This window comes from Streptopelia decaocto (assembly GCF_964273445.1).
Source record: "Streptopelia decaocto genome assembly, chromosome: 20".
Lineage (NCBI taxonomy): Eukaryota > Metazoa > Chordata > Aves > Columbiformes > Columbidae > Streptopelia > Streptopelia decaocto.
This window is the reverse complement of record NC_138675.1, coordinates 4,432,767-4,447,009: the sequence shown is the minus strand read 5'-3', so window position 1 is coordinate 4,447,009 and position 14,243 is coordinate 4,432,767. Positions and strand designations below refer to the sequence as shown.

The window sequence follows — 14,243 nt, the reverse complement described above, 5'->3', positions numbered from 1 at the left end:
ATGGAGCAGGAACACCCAGCTGAGGTTACACAGGAAGGTGTCCAGGCGGGTTGGAATGTCTGCACAGAAGGAGACCCATTGCCCCTTGTCCTGTCACTGGTTGTCACCGAGAAGAGCCTGGCTCCATCCTCCTGACACTCACCCTTTAGATATCTGTAAACATTAATGAGTCCTCCCTCAGTCTCCTCTTGTCCAGCTCCGGAGCCCCAGCTCCCTCAGCCTTTCCTCACACGGGAGATGCTCCACTCCCTCCAGCATCTTTGTTGCCCTGCGCTGGACTCTCTCCAGCAGTTCCCAGTGTTTTCTCCCCTGCCCTCTGAGGCTTTGCCACTTTAGTGAAATGGCACACTTTACTGTAAGGGAATTGAAATGCACAGAGTTGTAATTAAATGATCTCTAATGGGGAAATTTTAAAAGGAACACTTGCTTTGATGTATATCCTCCTGTTCTCTTCATTCTCCTTCCTTAGAATGTATCAAGCGATTGTCTGTAGCGCTGTCCATCAGCTGAGGTCTCGTCTCCGCGTTGGGAGGCTCTTACTTTCCCTGGGCTTCCCAGAGTTGGTGAAATTTCCACCGGTTTGAATTGTGTGTCCAGAGATGGTGCAGAGGTTGCACCATGGCAGGGAAGTGCTGTGATGGCTGAGCATGTGAACACTTTTGGTGTCAGGAACAACTTCAAGGCCGTTCACTTTCGGTGTTGCCACGTGAGAACAAGATTTATTGATTCCCACTGAAGTCATGCTCCTTATTGCTGTCTTTCAGATACTTATTCATTTAATAAGATAACGGATTCTTCAGGCATGTTACAGTACAGCTGAACTTTCAGAGTTGGACAAGCTGTTAAATGGAGAGAGCTCCTAAATGATCTTGATTATTGAGCCATGTGTGTGATGGGATGGAGTCATCAGAAAATTGACAGAGGAAGTCAAGTCAGGAGCTCACAAATGATTTGACTGCACAAGGGAAGAACTGGACCTAATGCTTTGTTCCTTCTTCTTGTGTGTTTTAAAGTATGGGAGGCTCTGGCAGCTCCAGTGTTTCCGATTCCTGCAGTGACCACTTCACCATTGAAAACTGCAAGGAGACAGAGATGCTGAACTACCTCATCGAGTGTTTTGACCGAGTGGGAATAGAGGAGAGAAAAGCACCAAAGGTACATTTCCAACGGGGTTTCCAATGAGTGACGTTGTCAGTGCTGTCACAGACACCTCTCGCTGCTCAGTGGGGAGAGCTGGTGGAGATTGGTGGTTCTTTCTTGATAGCTTTGTTGTAGAGTAAATTTATAGAATTATAAGGTCCCTTTGACTCTTAGTAATTCTTCACATTTGAATCACATATATGTTTAACGCCTCTAAAATAAGCACTGTGTTAGAAACTGTCCTTCCCCTTTTGATTTACTGCATGTTAGCCAAGTTTATTCCACGTAAAACATGCTTTTGTGAGACCAGCTACCTATCAGCGTTATATATTCTGCTTTAAGCTTTTGCCTCTGGGGAAAAAACCAACCAAACAAGACTTTTTATAGATAATCAAAGGTTTTTAGCTGGAATAGTGCAAATCTTAATTTGCATATTACATTCATACTGCATGAATAAATAAATTTATCATATTTTCAGTCTGTTCTGCCTCTGAATACTTTTAGTTTGTATTAAAATAAAGTTATTTTTGTCAGATGTGTAGCCAGCCAACAGTCAGCCAGTTACTGAGCAACATCCGATCCCAGTGCATTTCACACGCTGCTTTGGTGCTACAGGGATCCTTAACACAACCAAGGTAAATACAACTGGTGCTGGGCATGGAAATCAGATTGTTTTGGGATTTCATTTTTCTTTTGAGGATTAGATAAGAAAACTAAGATCAATTGTGGGAGCAGGATACATTTATAAATGTATGCTGGAGGAATAGTTTATTGCTCTACTATTGGAGACTATTGCTCCCATTGATATGTTGGTGGAGAATAGTTTAACTGTTTTTTAGTTGTGTTTGGGTAAACTCCAGGTTGATTTGAAGAGTTTGAATGGGGGATCTGTGTTAACAAAGCTGTTTTCTGCTTTAATTCGTGCATAAACTGTTGTACTTGCAGATTGTTGGGGTGTTACTGTGGGAGTCAGTAACCTGTAGAGCTGCATCTGAGGAACAGTCCTATCAAAATGTGTAGCAAAAAATTAAGTGTCATAGCACTTGTTTATTTCACAGGGTTTACCACAACAGATTTGGCAATGTAAACCTGTGCCTAAACATTCTACACTAAATCAAGACTGAGATTTCAAGTACAGTTGTTTAACTCGCAGCCCTAAAAAGGGTTTTGAAGTAGGATATGTGACTTTTACTAAAGTCTGCATTATTGTGTTTGTGTTTCCAAACAATATGTCTATAATTTTTATAGGTGCACCAGCTATCCGTTGTACTTTGAGATTGGTTTTGTCTTTATGTGAACCAGAGTTGGCATTGGAATAAGTTCTATATATGTAATAAGGAAAAAAGACACTTTTTCAGAAATCCCAGGGAGCAGTTAAAAGGAAGGACTCTGTTAGTTCAGAAAAGACTAATGTTATGTTCTTCTATTAACCTGGAAAGCAAACATCAAAAATGTTGCTCCTTAACTAGTCGAGCTTAACAAAGGGTCTTTTCATTAGAGAGGAGTAAAGGGGGAACCAATTACTACACAGAAGCTGCTATTTTCTTCCAGCCTCATTAAGCTAAAGTGAGATGTTGGCAGCAGCATCTCTTTCAGAATAACCTTTCCATAAGTAACTTGAGAAGACGAAGTTAGTGACTTCTGAAGGGAGCAGGTGTGTCTGCACACCCTTAGCTGTGGTTACTCTGACATTTTTGCAAGTACTACTGCAAATAATCAGTAGTCTTAGATGATTTTTTCTTTATGTACCACTAAAGGTCATTGCAGCAGCAGTCTCTGCTGGTACCATATATGCTGTGTAGGAATCTCCCATTTGGCTTCATCCAAGAATTGGTGAGAACGACTTATCAGGATGAAGAGGTGTTCAAACAGGTAAGATATAGGCCAAAAATTAAATAATGATATCATATGATTCTACTGTTTGCAGTATCCAGGAGAGTGAATTTCCAGAGGTTTATTCTGCATCTCAGAGTTCTGTACCCGCTGCTTCAGGGGCTGGCAAATTGTTACACACTTGGAGTTTGGTTTCATTTATTTTTAACTCATTTAGCATTTTGTGAAAAAGACTGACTTTCATTATTTGCTGGTTCCAATTATTTAAAAGTGAATTTAATGATTGAATAATTTCTGTCTCTTTCTGGACACCTTTTAGTAGAAGTTCATACAGCCGAAAGTAAATTTAAGACCGTCAAAAAGTGGTTGTGGAAGGTATTGAAGGTCACCTGCCCTGGAGAAGAAGAGCGTTCCTCTAGCTGAAGCAGAAAACAACCTCTTTAGGGGCTTTTTCTGTAATATGATTTAATAGGATTTTTTGTCTCTCCATAGAAACCACACAATATACTTAAAATTCATTGGGACCTCTTGTTGCTAAATGACTGTAAGCGTTTATTTTCTGAGGGTATAGTTGTCAGAGCTGTGTGATTGGGACTTACTAAATTGGTATAATTACTTTTGATTAATCAGTTCCTGTCATGTCACTTCCTCTTTCATAGCAAACCTTGACTGCTGCTTGTTATTATGACACCTACCACAGTTACAACTTACCCGCACAAACCCAACGTGCTCACCTGACGTGCAAAATTCAAGCTGTATCTTTACCCCAAGAGTAGGGAGATCTTAGTTTTTCTTTTGTGTAACTTGCAGGATTTGAGGAACGAGCATTTCACGCTGTGTACAACACTGGTGTCATTTATTGCTCACTGCTCTTGAATAAACTAAACTACTTGTGTCTTTACAGATCTTTGTTCCGATCTTACAAGGCCTGGCTGCAGCTTCCAAAGAGTGCTCCCTTGATAGTGACAATTTTAAATACCCCCTTATGGTAAGGACAGTTGATTTCTAGAAGCGGTTTCTTTATGGTTGCTGATAACTTATGCAGATTCTATGCAAGACAATGCACTTCAACATTTTGGGGCTTTCTTTCATTAGTGGATCACTATTAAACTTTGTTGGAAGCTGAATGTGGTATGAGATGTGAGAAAGTCCATTAAAAATCCAGTAGGGTCTGAGGCCAATAATAATGTACGGAGTCTATATACTGGGATATTCAAATGTTTCTATGTATTGATCTATTTAAGATAATTGAAGAATGGGAACGTATAATGCAGGAGAAGCAGGATGTGTGAAAGCCTACGGTATTTTTGTGTTTTCAGAATCATCTGTTATAACTGCTTTCTTTTTTCTGTGCTGCAGTTGAAAGTGAGTTAGAGATCTGGGATAGGATTCTTTGTTTCTGGCTTCTGTGTTCATCTGACATTTTTCCACTCTGATTCAAAAGACAAAGGCCTTGGTGTATGTATAGAACAATTGCTCTATTTATTATTGTTACTGACTTTTATGTGGCAATTCAGGAGTCCAGCAAAGGCATTGTTATGTCCTGAGCAAACAAACCATTTGCACAGCTAATTTTTGAAATAAGTGCACTAATTCATTATCCTGTGAGATGTGGTAGCTTTTTAGTGACAACTCGGAACAGATATAAAAGCTAAAATGGGTGCAGGGTGTGCTCTGGATCTTTCTGGAGCTCTTCACCATTGTAGAAGAAGGAAGTTTTTCCACTAGTAAAGGGAAGAAGGTTTGGCTCTTTCAGCAGTTTACTATGTTAAGCTTATTATTTGCAGACAGATTAATTAGGAATTACACACAAAAGTAATTTTTCTCGGGATTTCCTTATAGGCACTATGTGAACTTTGTGAAATCAAGTTTGGGAAAACGCACCCTATGTGCAGTTTGGTAAGTGTATCCAGCCTGATTTTTCTCAAGTTAAAAGAACCATAGGACTGCTTTTGTTGATATATTGTACGATACACATTGACAGTCCTCTTCAGAACTCTCACCGGGGGCCACTGTACCATCTCATGCCAAATAACTGTTGAAAGTAAACTAGCAAAGGGAGGCCTTTTCCCGGAGAGTTTTGACGAAGGTTGAAGAGCGAGGCGTGTGCAGAGGCTGGAGGTGACAGTGCAGGTAAAGCAGCACGGCTGGCGTGACAACTCGGGTTAACTTGCTGTTTCTCCTGTTTTCTAGGTTGTCTCTTTGCCCTTGTGGTTGCCCAAATCTTTAAGCACAGGTGCAGGAAGAGAACTGCAAAGACTTTCCTACCTTGGAGCCTTCTTCAGTCTCTCTGTGTTTGCTGAAGATGATGTAAGTGTTACAGAGGGTGTTGGTAGTAGCATGGCGGTTTTTTGGTGGTTGTTGGTTTTCCTCCCCTTCCCCAATAATGAATATTTGCCAATATTCATTCTACTTTCAGAACAAAGTAGTTGAAAAGTACTTCTCAGGGCCTGCCATTACTCTTGAAAACACCCGGGTTGTGAGCCAGTCTTTGCAACATTACCTGGAATTAGCAAGGGTGAGTGTGGTCACGTTTAAAAAGAAGTGTGGGCTTTGTGTTCTTGGCACAGATGAGGAATATAATTAAGATAATCTACCTTCTGTATTCAACAACAAATCAGTTGGGATATGGCTGCAGGGAATTAGGAAAAGAAAACAAACAGCGCTACAAATATTTCTCTAAGCTGTAAGCCGGTTCAAAAAATAACAGAACAGTTAGTCATGGATTATAGTTTGTATTAAAGGATGAGTAAAAAATGCATATTGTATTAGCAGTGTGTGTGTTGCACTAGTCTTCTATATACATGTTTTCTGTAACTAATTTCATAACTAATATATGCATATTGGCAGTAACTTTATAACAGAAATTGTAGTTTTGTGGAATTTGTAGAACGTAAAAACACAGAGCAAGCGGGAATGCAATGGTGAGAAGAATGTGCAAGTGACAGTGTTTACTTGAAATTTCAGCAAGAGCTCTTCAAGATTCTACACAGTATTTTACTGAATGGCGAAACTCGAGAAGCAGCTCTCAATTACATGGCAGCTATTGTCAATGCCAACATGAAAAAGGCACAAATGCAGGTAAATAAAGCAAACGCTCTTCCTGTAACCCGTGGCCCTAGTCCGTGCACAGGTAGCACTAGATGGCTCATGAGTGGAGAACAAAATCGCTTTGAATGCCGACTGCAATAGGCAAGGAGCCCTGTCATCAGGCTTTACCTCTTTTAATACATTTCCCATTTCTGAAATTATTCTTTTTACCTGTTTGATCCGCTTTTATTTCCTCTCTTAGGACTGACATGCCACTTCATGATTAGATGTTTAAATATCTGTACGTTCCACCTCCTCCCTCCCTTACCCCCAGATCTAGGGGGGCTTTGTTCAGTCCAATTGACTGTGTGTTAAAAAGCTGATTTCCCAGCTGGGAAGTTGCTGGGCTTTGTTTGCGCGGTTCTGGAAAAGGAGTCGTACAGATATGGACAGGCACAGTTCCAGTGAAACAACAGGGATGTCATTTTACCATTGTTTAATTAATGCATTGCACTCATTTCCTGTGATTCAAATCTGTGCATAAATCCTGAACAACTGAACTTTGTTGTTTTCTTGTCCCCTTTTCAAACGCAAACATTTGGAACCATTACGAGGAATATTCCTGTGCAATTCCAGTGAAGAAGTAATAGAAACTTTACACTTGAGATAAAGCTTATGAATTGAATTGAAGCTCAGCAACTCTTTGAAACTCTGCTGTTGCTGTCTGTACCTATGGCAAACCATTCTTGAAAGAGGCCCTTTTAAGCCCTTTTCATTTCTTAAGTCGTCTACTTCTTTTTATATGTATGTTTAATGTTCTTAGAATGACTGCTTGACCCATAGCTGTAATTTAGTAGGTGATTTTTCCCATCATCACAAAGGTTTCCATAGAGATCTGCAATCTTCACCATTTCTCTCTTTTCTTGAACTTGCATAATTAGTTTCTGTTGAATGCTGTTAAAGCAGCTGATAACCTTATGTCTTTAACTATTTACTTTCTTACCCCACAGACAGACGATCGTTTGGTATCTACGGATGGCTTTATGCTCAACTTCCTATGGGTACTACAGCAACTAAGTACGAAGATAAAGCTGGAAACGGTTGATCCCATGTACATATTTCATCCCAGGTGTCGTATTGACCTCCCAACAGATGAGACAAGAGTAAAAGCAACAATGGAGGATGTTACAGCCTGGATTGCTGAACTTCGTGAGTACTCTTAGTGAGATACGTTAAGCATTTACTCTGCCTTCTGGTTTTAATACTGGAGGTGCATGGAAATACTTGATTCTAGCAAATAATTCCCTATTCCTTAATGCTTTTTCTTGATGCTGTCTGCTCCTGTTTAAAGAAAGCTGAGTTCAAAGTCTCACCCCTAGAGAAGGCAGTTTATTTTTTAAATTTATTCACCTGTACTGCTTTTGTTTTGTTTGTTTGTTTTCTAGACAGGGATCCGTCTCCATTTTCTGAGCCGAAATTCCCAACGGAATGTTTCTTCCTCACCCTGCATGCCCATCACCTCTCAATCCTGCCCAGCTGCCGTCGGTACATCCGCAGGCTGCGCGCCATCAGGGAGCTCAACAGGTTAGGAGCTGCTCATTAGCTGAGAGTGCAGGCGTCCCAGCAGTGTCACCCTCTCACCGTGATGACAAGTCCTATAAACTCAGTGGAAATTCGAATGGCTGGGTAAAACTGTTCCTGAGTACAGGTCATCTTCACCAGCTGTTAATCTGCTGCTTTTGGCCCGTGCAGATTTTTACTCATGTTCAGGGACTATAGCCTCCATCAGGAATTCAAATAGTAGTGGGAAGGTGGATGTTAGTTACACAAGGCAGCTCAAATTGGTGAGGAGACCATTCTATTTAAAAGATAGTTAAATGATCTTCAGAGCATTTTAGGATTCATGACATTATTTAACACTGTTTTAACTTAACCCGTGACGTGGCTGATGGTGTGTGGACACAAGTGCCTCAGGCTCTTTGGCACAGCTGTAGTGGTGCACATCAAGTTACATGTCTGATAATCAAGTCATGGTAGATGACTTGTGATCTCAGAAACAAGACATTTAGTTGTATCTGAGCTGTTCTATATGTCCCAGAATATATTTGCCTTTCTCCCCTTGGCCTCTGAGGTGGGATAACTTCTACTCTTGGGGCTAGGGGAGACGAAGCCTTCAACAGTCAACTCTTAATATTATTGATATACATGTAATTCAGCATGTGGTTTACCATTTTAAAAATTATAAATAGAAGTTATGATGTTGACATGAAGATACTGCTGTTTTCCATTTCTCTTGGCGTAAGTTCAAATAGGCTTTTATAGTTGCTAAACCTCGAAGAATACTCTGTTAAAATTAGAACAGATTTTTGTATCATCAGTATTTTCCATTGTTTATAATTGCACTCACTGCATTTTGGTAAACGTTCTTTGGCAGTAATACCATGAGTTCATTACAGGATTTTTGGACTGCGTTCATAGTGATTTCATTTCTAGTTTTTAAAGCACATGCAGGCTGAGAACCTGAGAAGCTGCAGAGAATAAAGCAGGAACGGTTGGTATATCTTAAAGAAAAAAGCATTTTCTTATAAACCAGCCTGTGGATTACCTGTAGATAAGCCATACATTTGGCTTGAAAAAGGAATTGCTTTTATTTCCTTGTTTTGAATTGTTGTGAAGGAGTTGCTTAGGCAGGAATCTCCATCTAATGGTGCAGAGTGAAGCGTGCCTGGCTTTTACTGACACCAATGCGAGCTTAGCATTTAGTGTTTTCCATGAGTTGCTTAGTTGCTTGCGACACTGAGCACTTTCTTCTCGGTGTTCAACAGATGAGGAGGTTAAATGCCTCGTAGATGGCAGCACATATCCCCTCTGTCATGATAACTTCTTATTGCATGTGCTTTTCAGGACTGTTGAAGATTTGAAGAACAATGAAAGTCAGTGGAAGGATTCTCCTCTGGCTACCAGGCATCGAGAAATGCTGAAACGCTGCAAGGCGCAGCTCAAGGTTTGTAAGTGATGCAGTTCTCAGCTGAATGCCTTTGTCAGCCTGTCCGTACGTTTACTCTGTGTCCTAATGTTTAAATGCAACTTTCTGCTGATGCTCCCATTTTGAATCTATGAACCATGTGAGTACTGCACTAGCTGGTGTTCATGATACAATATATTGTTAGTGGTGAATTTCAAATTCAGAGTAACACCAAGATTAACTTGGGCAGTATTCCTCAAAAAGAAGAAAATACTGTTGTTATTGGAGGGGGAACAGCCAAGGGATTGTGATTTGTTCAGCCATCCTCACTAACGAGGGAAAGTGTAGAGTCTTGCATCTGGGTAGGAACAACCCCAGGTTCCAGTCGAATTTGGGGAATGATCTATTAGAGAGCAGTGTAGGGGAAAGGGACCTGGGGGTCCTGGGGACAGCAGGGTGACCGTGAGCCAGCACGGGGCCCTTGTGGCCACAAGGCCAATGGTACCTGGGGTGGGTTAGAAGGGGGTGGTCAGTAGGTCAGAGAGGTTCTCCTGCCCCTCTGCTCTGCCCTGGGGAGACCACACCTGGAATATTGTGTCCAGTTGTGGCCCCTCAGTTCCAGCAGGACAGGGAACTGCTGGAGAGAGTCCAGCGCAGCCACCAAGATGCTGGAGGGAGTGGAGCATCTCCCGTGTGAGGAAAGGCTGAGGGAGCGGGGGCTCTGGAGCTGGACAAGAGGAGACTGAGGGGGGGACTCATTAATGTTTACAGAGATCTAAAGGGGGAGTGTCAGGAGGATGGAGCCAGGCTCTTCTCGGTGACAACCAGGGATAGGACAAGGGGTAATGGGTTCAAACAGAAACACAAAAGGTTCGACTTAAATATGAGAAGAAACTTCTTCTCAGTGAGGGTGGCAGAGCCTGGCCCAGGCTGCCCAGGGGGGTTGTGGAGTCTCCTTCTCTGCAGACATTGCAACCCGCCTGGACACCTTCCTGTGTAACCTCAGCTGGGTGTTCCTGCTCCATGGGGGGATTGCACTGGATGAGCTTTCCAGGTCCCTTCCACCCCCTGACACTCTGGGATTCTGTGGGTAGTTGTGTGTGCACAATCCGTGCCCGAGATGTAGACGAAGCTCTTGAGTCCCTAATCTCATGCAGAATTCTTGCAAAGATGAGTACATTGGGGTCTTCTCTTTTGAAGGTCTGCCCTGCTTAGGTCTTCCTAGTATAAATGGACACACATTTTCAGAGCTGTATCACCAAAGTGATTTTAATTGCACATTTTCCCACTTTGATACCTCTCTTTCTTTCATTGTTCCCATAAAGCTTGTAAAAGGCTCCTGTGTCCCTGCAACTCTGAATTAAATGCAGTTTTTTCTTGATATATTGGGGCTTAAGTGCCCTGTTTCCTTCAAATAATTATAATAATTCACAGATACATTTATTAGCTTGGATAGGCTGGACCTTTTGTGTTGTTTTGCCCTGGGCTAGTTTTTGCGTTTTGTGTTCCCTGCAGAAGCTGGTGAGGTGCAAGGCCTGTGCGGATGCCGGTTTGCTGGATGAAAACTTTCTCAGGAGATGTCTGAATTTCTACGGCATGGTGATTCAGCTGATGCTGCGCATTCTCGACCCTGCCTACCCCAAGTGAGTGTCAGGAGTATCTGTGTCAATTTTGTCTAAGATATTTCAGATCACATGAGATTCTTTACTGAATTTAGCAGTTCTAGAATACTTTTTTCCAATGTCTGCATTCTTACAGGATTGTTACTATATTTATGTCAGTAACATACATTCTTGCGTGGAATATATGTCTTATTTATAGGTTAAGGTTCAGTTGCAGAGGGGAGCAACCCTTGGGTGTGTTTAGTACACTTGAAGTACTGACATAGATTGTCAGAACTCTTGTAAAGCATTCCAATAGGAGAGCTCGTGGTGCTTCTACTTAACCCTGCTGTTTTACTCTGCCCTTCATTGTCTCTTTTATTCTACAGCATAAAATTGCCTTTAACTCCTGACGTTCCGAAGGTATTTGCAGCATTGCCGGAGTTTTATGTGGAAGACGTTGCTGAATTTTTATTTTTTATTGTACAGTAAGTAAAGTTGTATCCAAAGGAAACTTTGTACTGCCATCTACCCCTGTAACGGGTGGGGTGCACTTCAGTTTGGGGTGCAGCTGTAAGATTATGGCATTGGCAAGCGTTGCTGCAGACAGAACGCCCAGACGAGCCCAAGTCCCTTCTAACTAATATTTTATTGGAAGTTTTTTTTGGGTCCCTCCCCCAAAGAATTTTCTTTATGTTTTGGAGTTTGCCGAGTCCTTTTGATCTCATGATACATTGAATCATCACTAGAATAATATTTTTCCAACGCCATAGCTTAATAAGTAGAAAATACCCCCATTTATGAATTTGCTGGAACAAAACGCATTTGTACAGTTTTAGATGGACACAAATACTACTCAGCCGTAACCCTGGGGTTCCAAAGCTGGTCTCTTTCTTCCTGAAAATGTGCCTTCGAATTCAGACTTCACTGTGGTGTATGATGAGGAGCTGTTTGCTTTGTCTTCCTGAGGTGCTGTTACCAGCAAATTTGCTATTATAGTGTTTCAGGCTAAAATTCTGTAGAGAAAGATGGGAAATGATGATGAAATGACTAAACGTTTCCTGTGGCTAATGAGTGAGCTGAACGTATTTGATGTAGATGATTAATCTTCTGTAGACAATACAAGATTGGGGTTTTTAATGTTGTTTTCCATATCCCCTTCTCTTCAGATATGCTCCTCAGGTGCTTTATGAGCCCTGCACTCAGGACATAGTGATGTTCCTTGTTGTGATGCTGTGCAACCAGAACTACATCCGAAATCCTTATTTAGTAGCCAAGCTGGTGGAAGTGATGTTCATGACAAACCCAGCTGTTCAGCCCCGGACACAAAAGTTCTTTGAGATGATTGAGAATCATCCTCTCTCCACTAAATTGTTAGTCCCCTCCTTGATGAAGTTTTACACAGGTAAGTGCTTTGTCAGTAGCTCACTGAGTGTACAGTAAGGCAAAAGGCTGTGTTAGTTGTAACCTTTAATAAAACAAACAAACAAAACCAGGTAAATCTTGGGTTTTGTAAAGCTGAGGCTTTGTTCCTCAGGAATCGGGGGGAATAACATGGAATTATTGAAGATTCTGGTCCTTCTGCAGCTGCCGTGCACTGACAACTAGCACCTGGCACTGACAACGAGCACCGTAGATTGGTGTGACGATTGTTTTTGTGGTGTTTACATTCCAAACTGGAAGTCTTTTGTTTAAAGCTTCTGACTGGTTTTGCTAGTCCTGTAGATTCGGATGTTCAAAAGGGCTTTGCACCCATAGAAACAACTGGTTTTGCAGTATTCCCAGAGTTTTCTTATTATTGACATTTTAGACTGAGGGACGAAGAGCAGCGTGGAGTTGAACAGAACAGAAAGTTGTGCTTTCTGAGGGGTTTTCTTTGGAAATGAGGTCGGTTCTGGATTGGAAAATGGTCAGTGCGGCTTCTTTTGATGGCGATTAAAATGGAGACTTGTGAATGAGATGGAATTTCACCTCTTCAAGCCTGATGCTTGAAACTTATCCCACTGGAGATAGTAGAGATTTGTATGGCAGGTGAATCCTGGTGGGAAAGACTTTTGATTTCAGCTCTGGGATCTCTTTTCTTTCTCAGATGTTGAACATACTGGAGCCACTAGTGAATTCTATGACAAGTTTACCATCCGCTACCACATCAGCACCATTTTCAAAAGCCTCTGGCAGAATATAGCTCACCATGGTACATTTATGGAAGAGTTCAAGTGAGTAAGAAGTTGTGTATGATGCTGCTTACTGTCATGCAAGCTGCTCAGGCCATGGCCTGAGGAGATCATTACCAGTGGGAATGGGTGATGCTGCTTTCCATCGTATTTTAAATGGCAGCCCCTTCCAGTAAAACTGGAGTGTTTCTAAACTGAGCTCTGGACACCACAATCACTTTGGCTTGGGGAATGGGATCATTATTCAAAAGGTACAGTGCAGGAGGAGTGGTGCTGGGGTTGCAGGCTGCTCTGCACACCCATCTACTCTGCCGTGATAACCGTGTTTCAATGTTTTCAGCTCTGGGAAGCAGTTTGTTCGCTACATCAACATGCTGATAAATGACACAACTTTCTTGCTGGATGAGAGTTTGGAGTCCCTAAAACGTATCCATGAAGTGCAAGAGGAGATGAAGAATAAAGAACAGTGGGACCTGCTGCCCAGGGTAAACAGAGCTGGTTTTCAAAGTGCCCTTTACTTATTTTGATTTTTTTTTTTTGGTAATACGAGACCACTAAAAAAGCTTTTGAATAAGGGCTAGCACCAAAAAGCTGCTCAGAAGCAGTTCTCGATGCTTTTTCCTGCTGCCACTATGGCCGTGGTCACTCTGGATGCCATTCTGCAAAAAACATCATTCTGCGTAGTTATGGTGTGGCTGGCAAAGAGTGTGGTATGAAGTGGAAATAGTAGAAAGCTTTAAATTACTGTGCACTTAATTCTAAGTGGAGAAATTGAGGCTTTAACCTTCTTGAAGGAGGTTTTGGAAGATGCTCGCCAGTTGAATTGACTTGAAGGAATAGAAGCTTTTATTAATGCATTGATCCTGCATAGGTTCAATGCAGACAATTAGAGTCCTATACCCCAGACTTTGGCCCGATTAATAATTGTGTGTGCTGACCCACCACTGTTAGGTATTTCTATTTTAAGGTTATTGATTAAAAAAAAAAAAAAAGGTTGAAAAGAAAAGCTTTAAAGATCTTGTTTGTTAAACTGATTCTGGTTTTTCTGGTTTGCTCTTCTGAAGCCTTTGTTCTGTCTGTGCCTACTAGCAAGGTAAAGCCAGCACTGCAGTGACAAAACGAGCAGGTCCGTCAGCTCCAGATTGTGCCAGTGTGGAATGTTTGCTACTTATGGTGATGCAGAGATCAGAGAGCAGCTCAGTCGACTCTCAGATCCCACGCTGGGTTTGAAGTATTGGCATTTGGATGGAGAGGAAGCATAACCCAGTTCTGCAGCTGGGAGGAGCAGTTACAGGGTGTAAACACTCAGTAACCGTGGAGTCTTGTGATGACATTTCCATTCATTTGTAGTGTTGCAGAATTCTGGAAAATCAGCGCAGATTTTTCTTTAGTATTAGGTAGTAAAAGTGAGCTGTACCCTAAATGAAAAAAATGTGTTATATCTGAATTGAAATCGCAGTCTGTTCTTCTGTCTGTCTAGATCCTGTGAGCATTACGGCT

The 14,243-nt window shown here is 41.7% G+C and overlaps 1 protein-coding gene across 6 annotated transcripts in view; it reads left to right on the top strand.

Moving 5' to 3' along the window:
- UBE4B (ubiquitination factor E4B) overlaps positions 1 to 14,243 on the top strand; it is a 35,007-nt gene that overhangs the window by 15,129 nt on the left and 5,635 nt on the right. For all 6 annotated transcript variants that reach the window (XM_082070081.1, XM_082070082.1, XM_082070083.1 and 3 more), the window contains 16 exons: positions 1,014 to 1,155; positions 1,675 to 1,775; positions 2,898 to 3,012; positions 3,878 to 3,961; positions 4,816 to 4,872; positions 5,167 to 5,283; positions 5,393 to 5,491; positions 5,941 to 6,054; positions 7,014 to 7,212; positions 7,449 to 7,587; positions 8,908 to 9,007; positions 10,484 to 10,611; positions 10,959 to 11,057; positions 11,739 to 11,974; positions 12,659 to 12,785; positions 13,084 to 13,228. In XM_082070081.1, the coding sequence (XP_081926207.1) occupies positions 1,014 to 1,155; positions 1,675 to 1,775; positions 2,898 to 3,012; positions 3,878 to 3,961; positions 4,816 to 4,872; positions 5,167 to 5,283; positions 5,393 to 5,491; positions 5,941 to 6,054; positions 7,014 to 7,212; positions 7,449 to 7,587; positions 8,908 to 9,007; positions 10,484 to 10,611; positions 10,959 to 11,057; positions 11,739 to 11,974; positions 12,659 to 12,785; positions 13,084 to 13,228 (2,002 nt within the window). The remainder of the gene's footprint in view (positions 1 to 1,013; positions 1,156 to 1,674; positions 1,776 to 2,897; positions 3,013 to 3,877; positions 3,962 to 4,815; positions 4,873 to 5,166; positions 5,284 to 5,392; positions 5,492 to 5,940; positions 6,055 to 7,013; positions 7,213 to 7,448; positions 7,588 to 8,907; positions 9,008 to 10,483; positions 10,612 to 10,958; positions 11,058 to 11,738; positions 11,975 to 12,658; positions 12,786 to 13,083; positions 13,229 to 14,243) is intronic.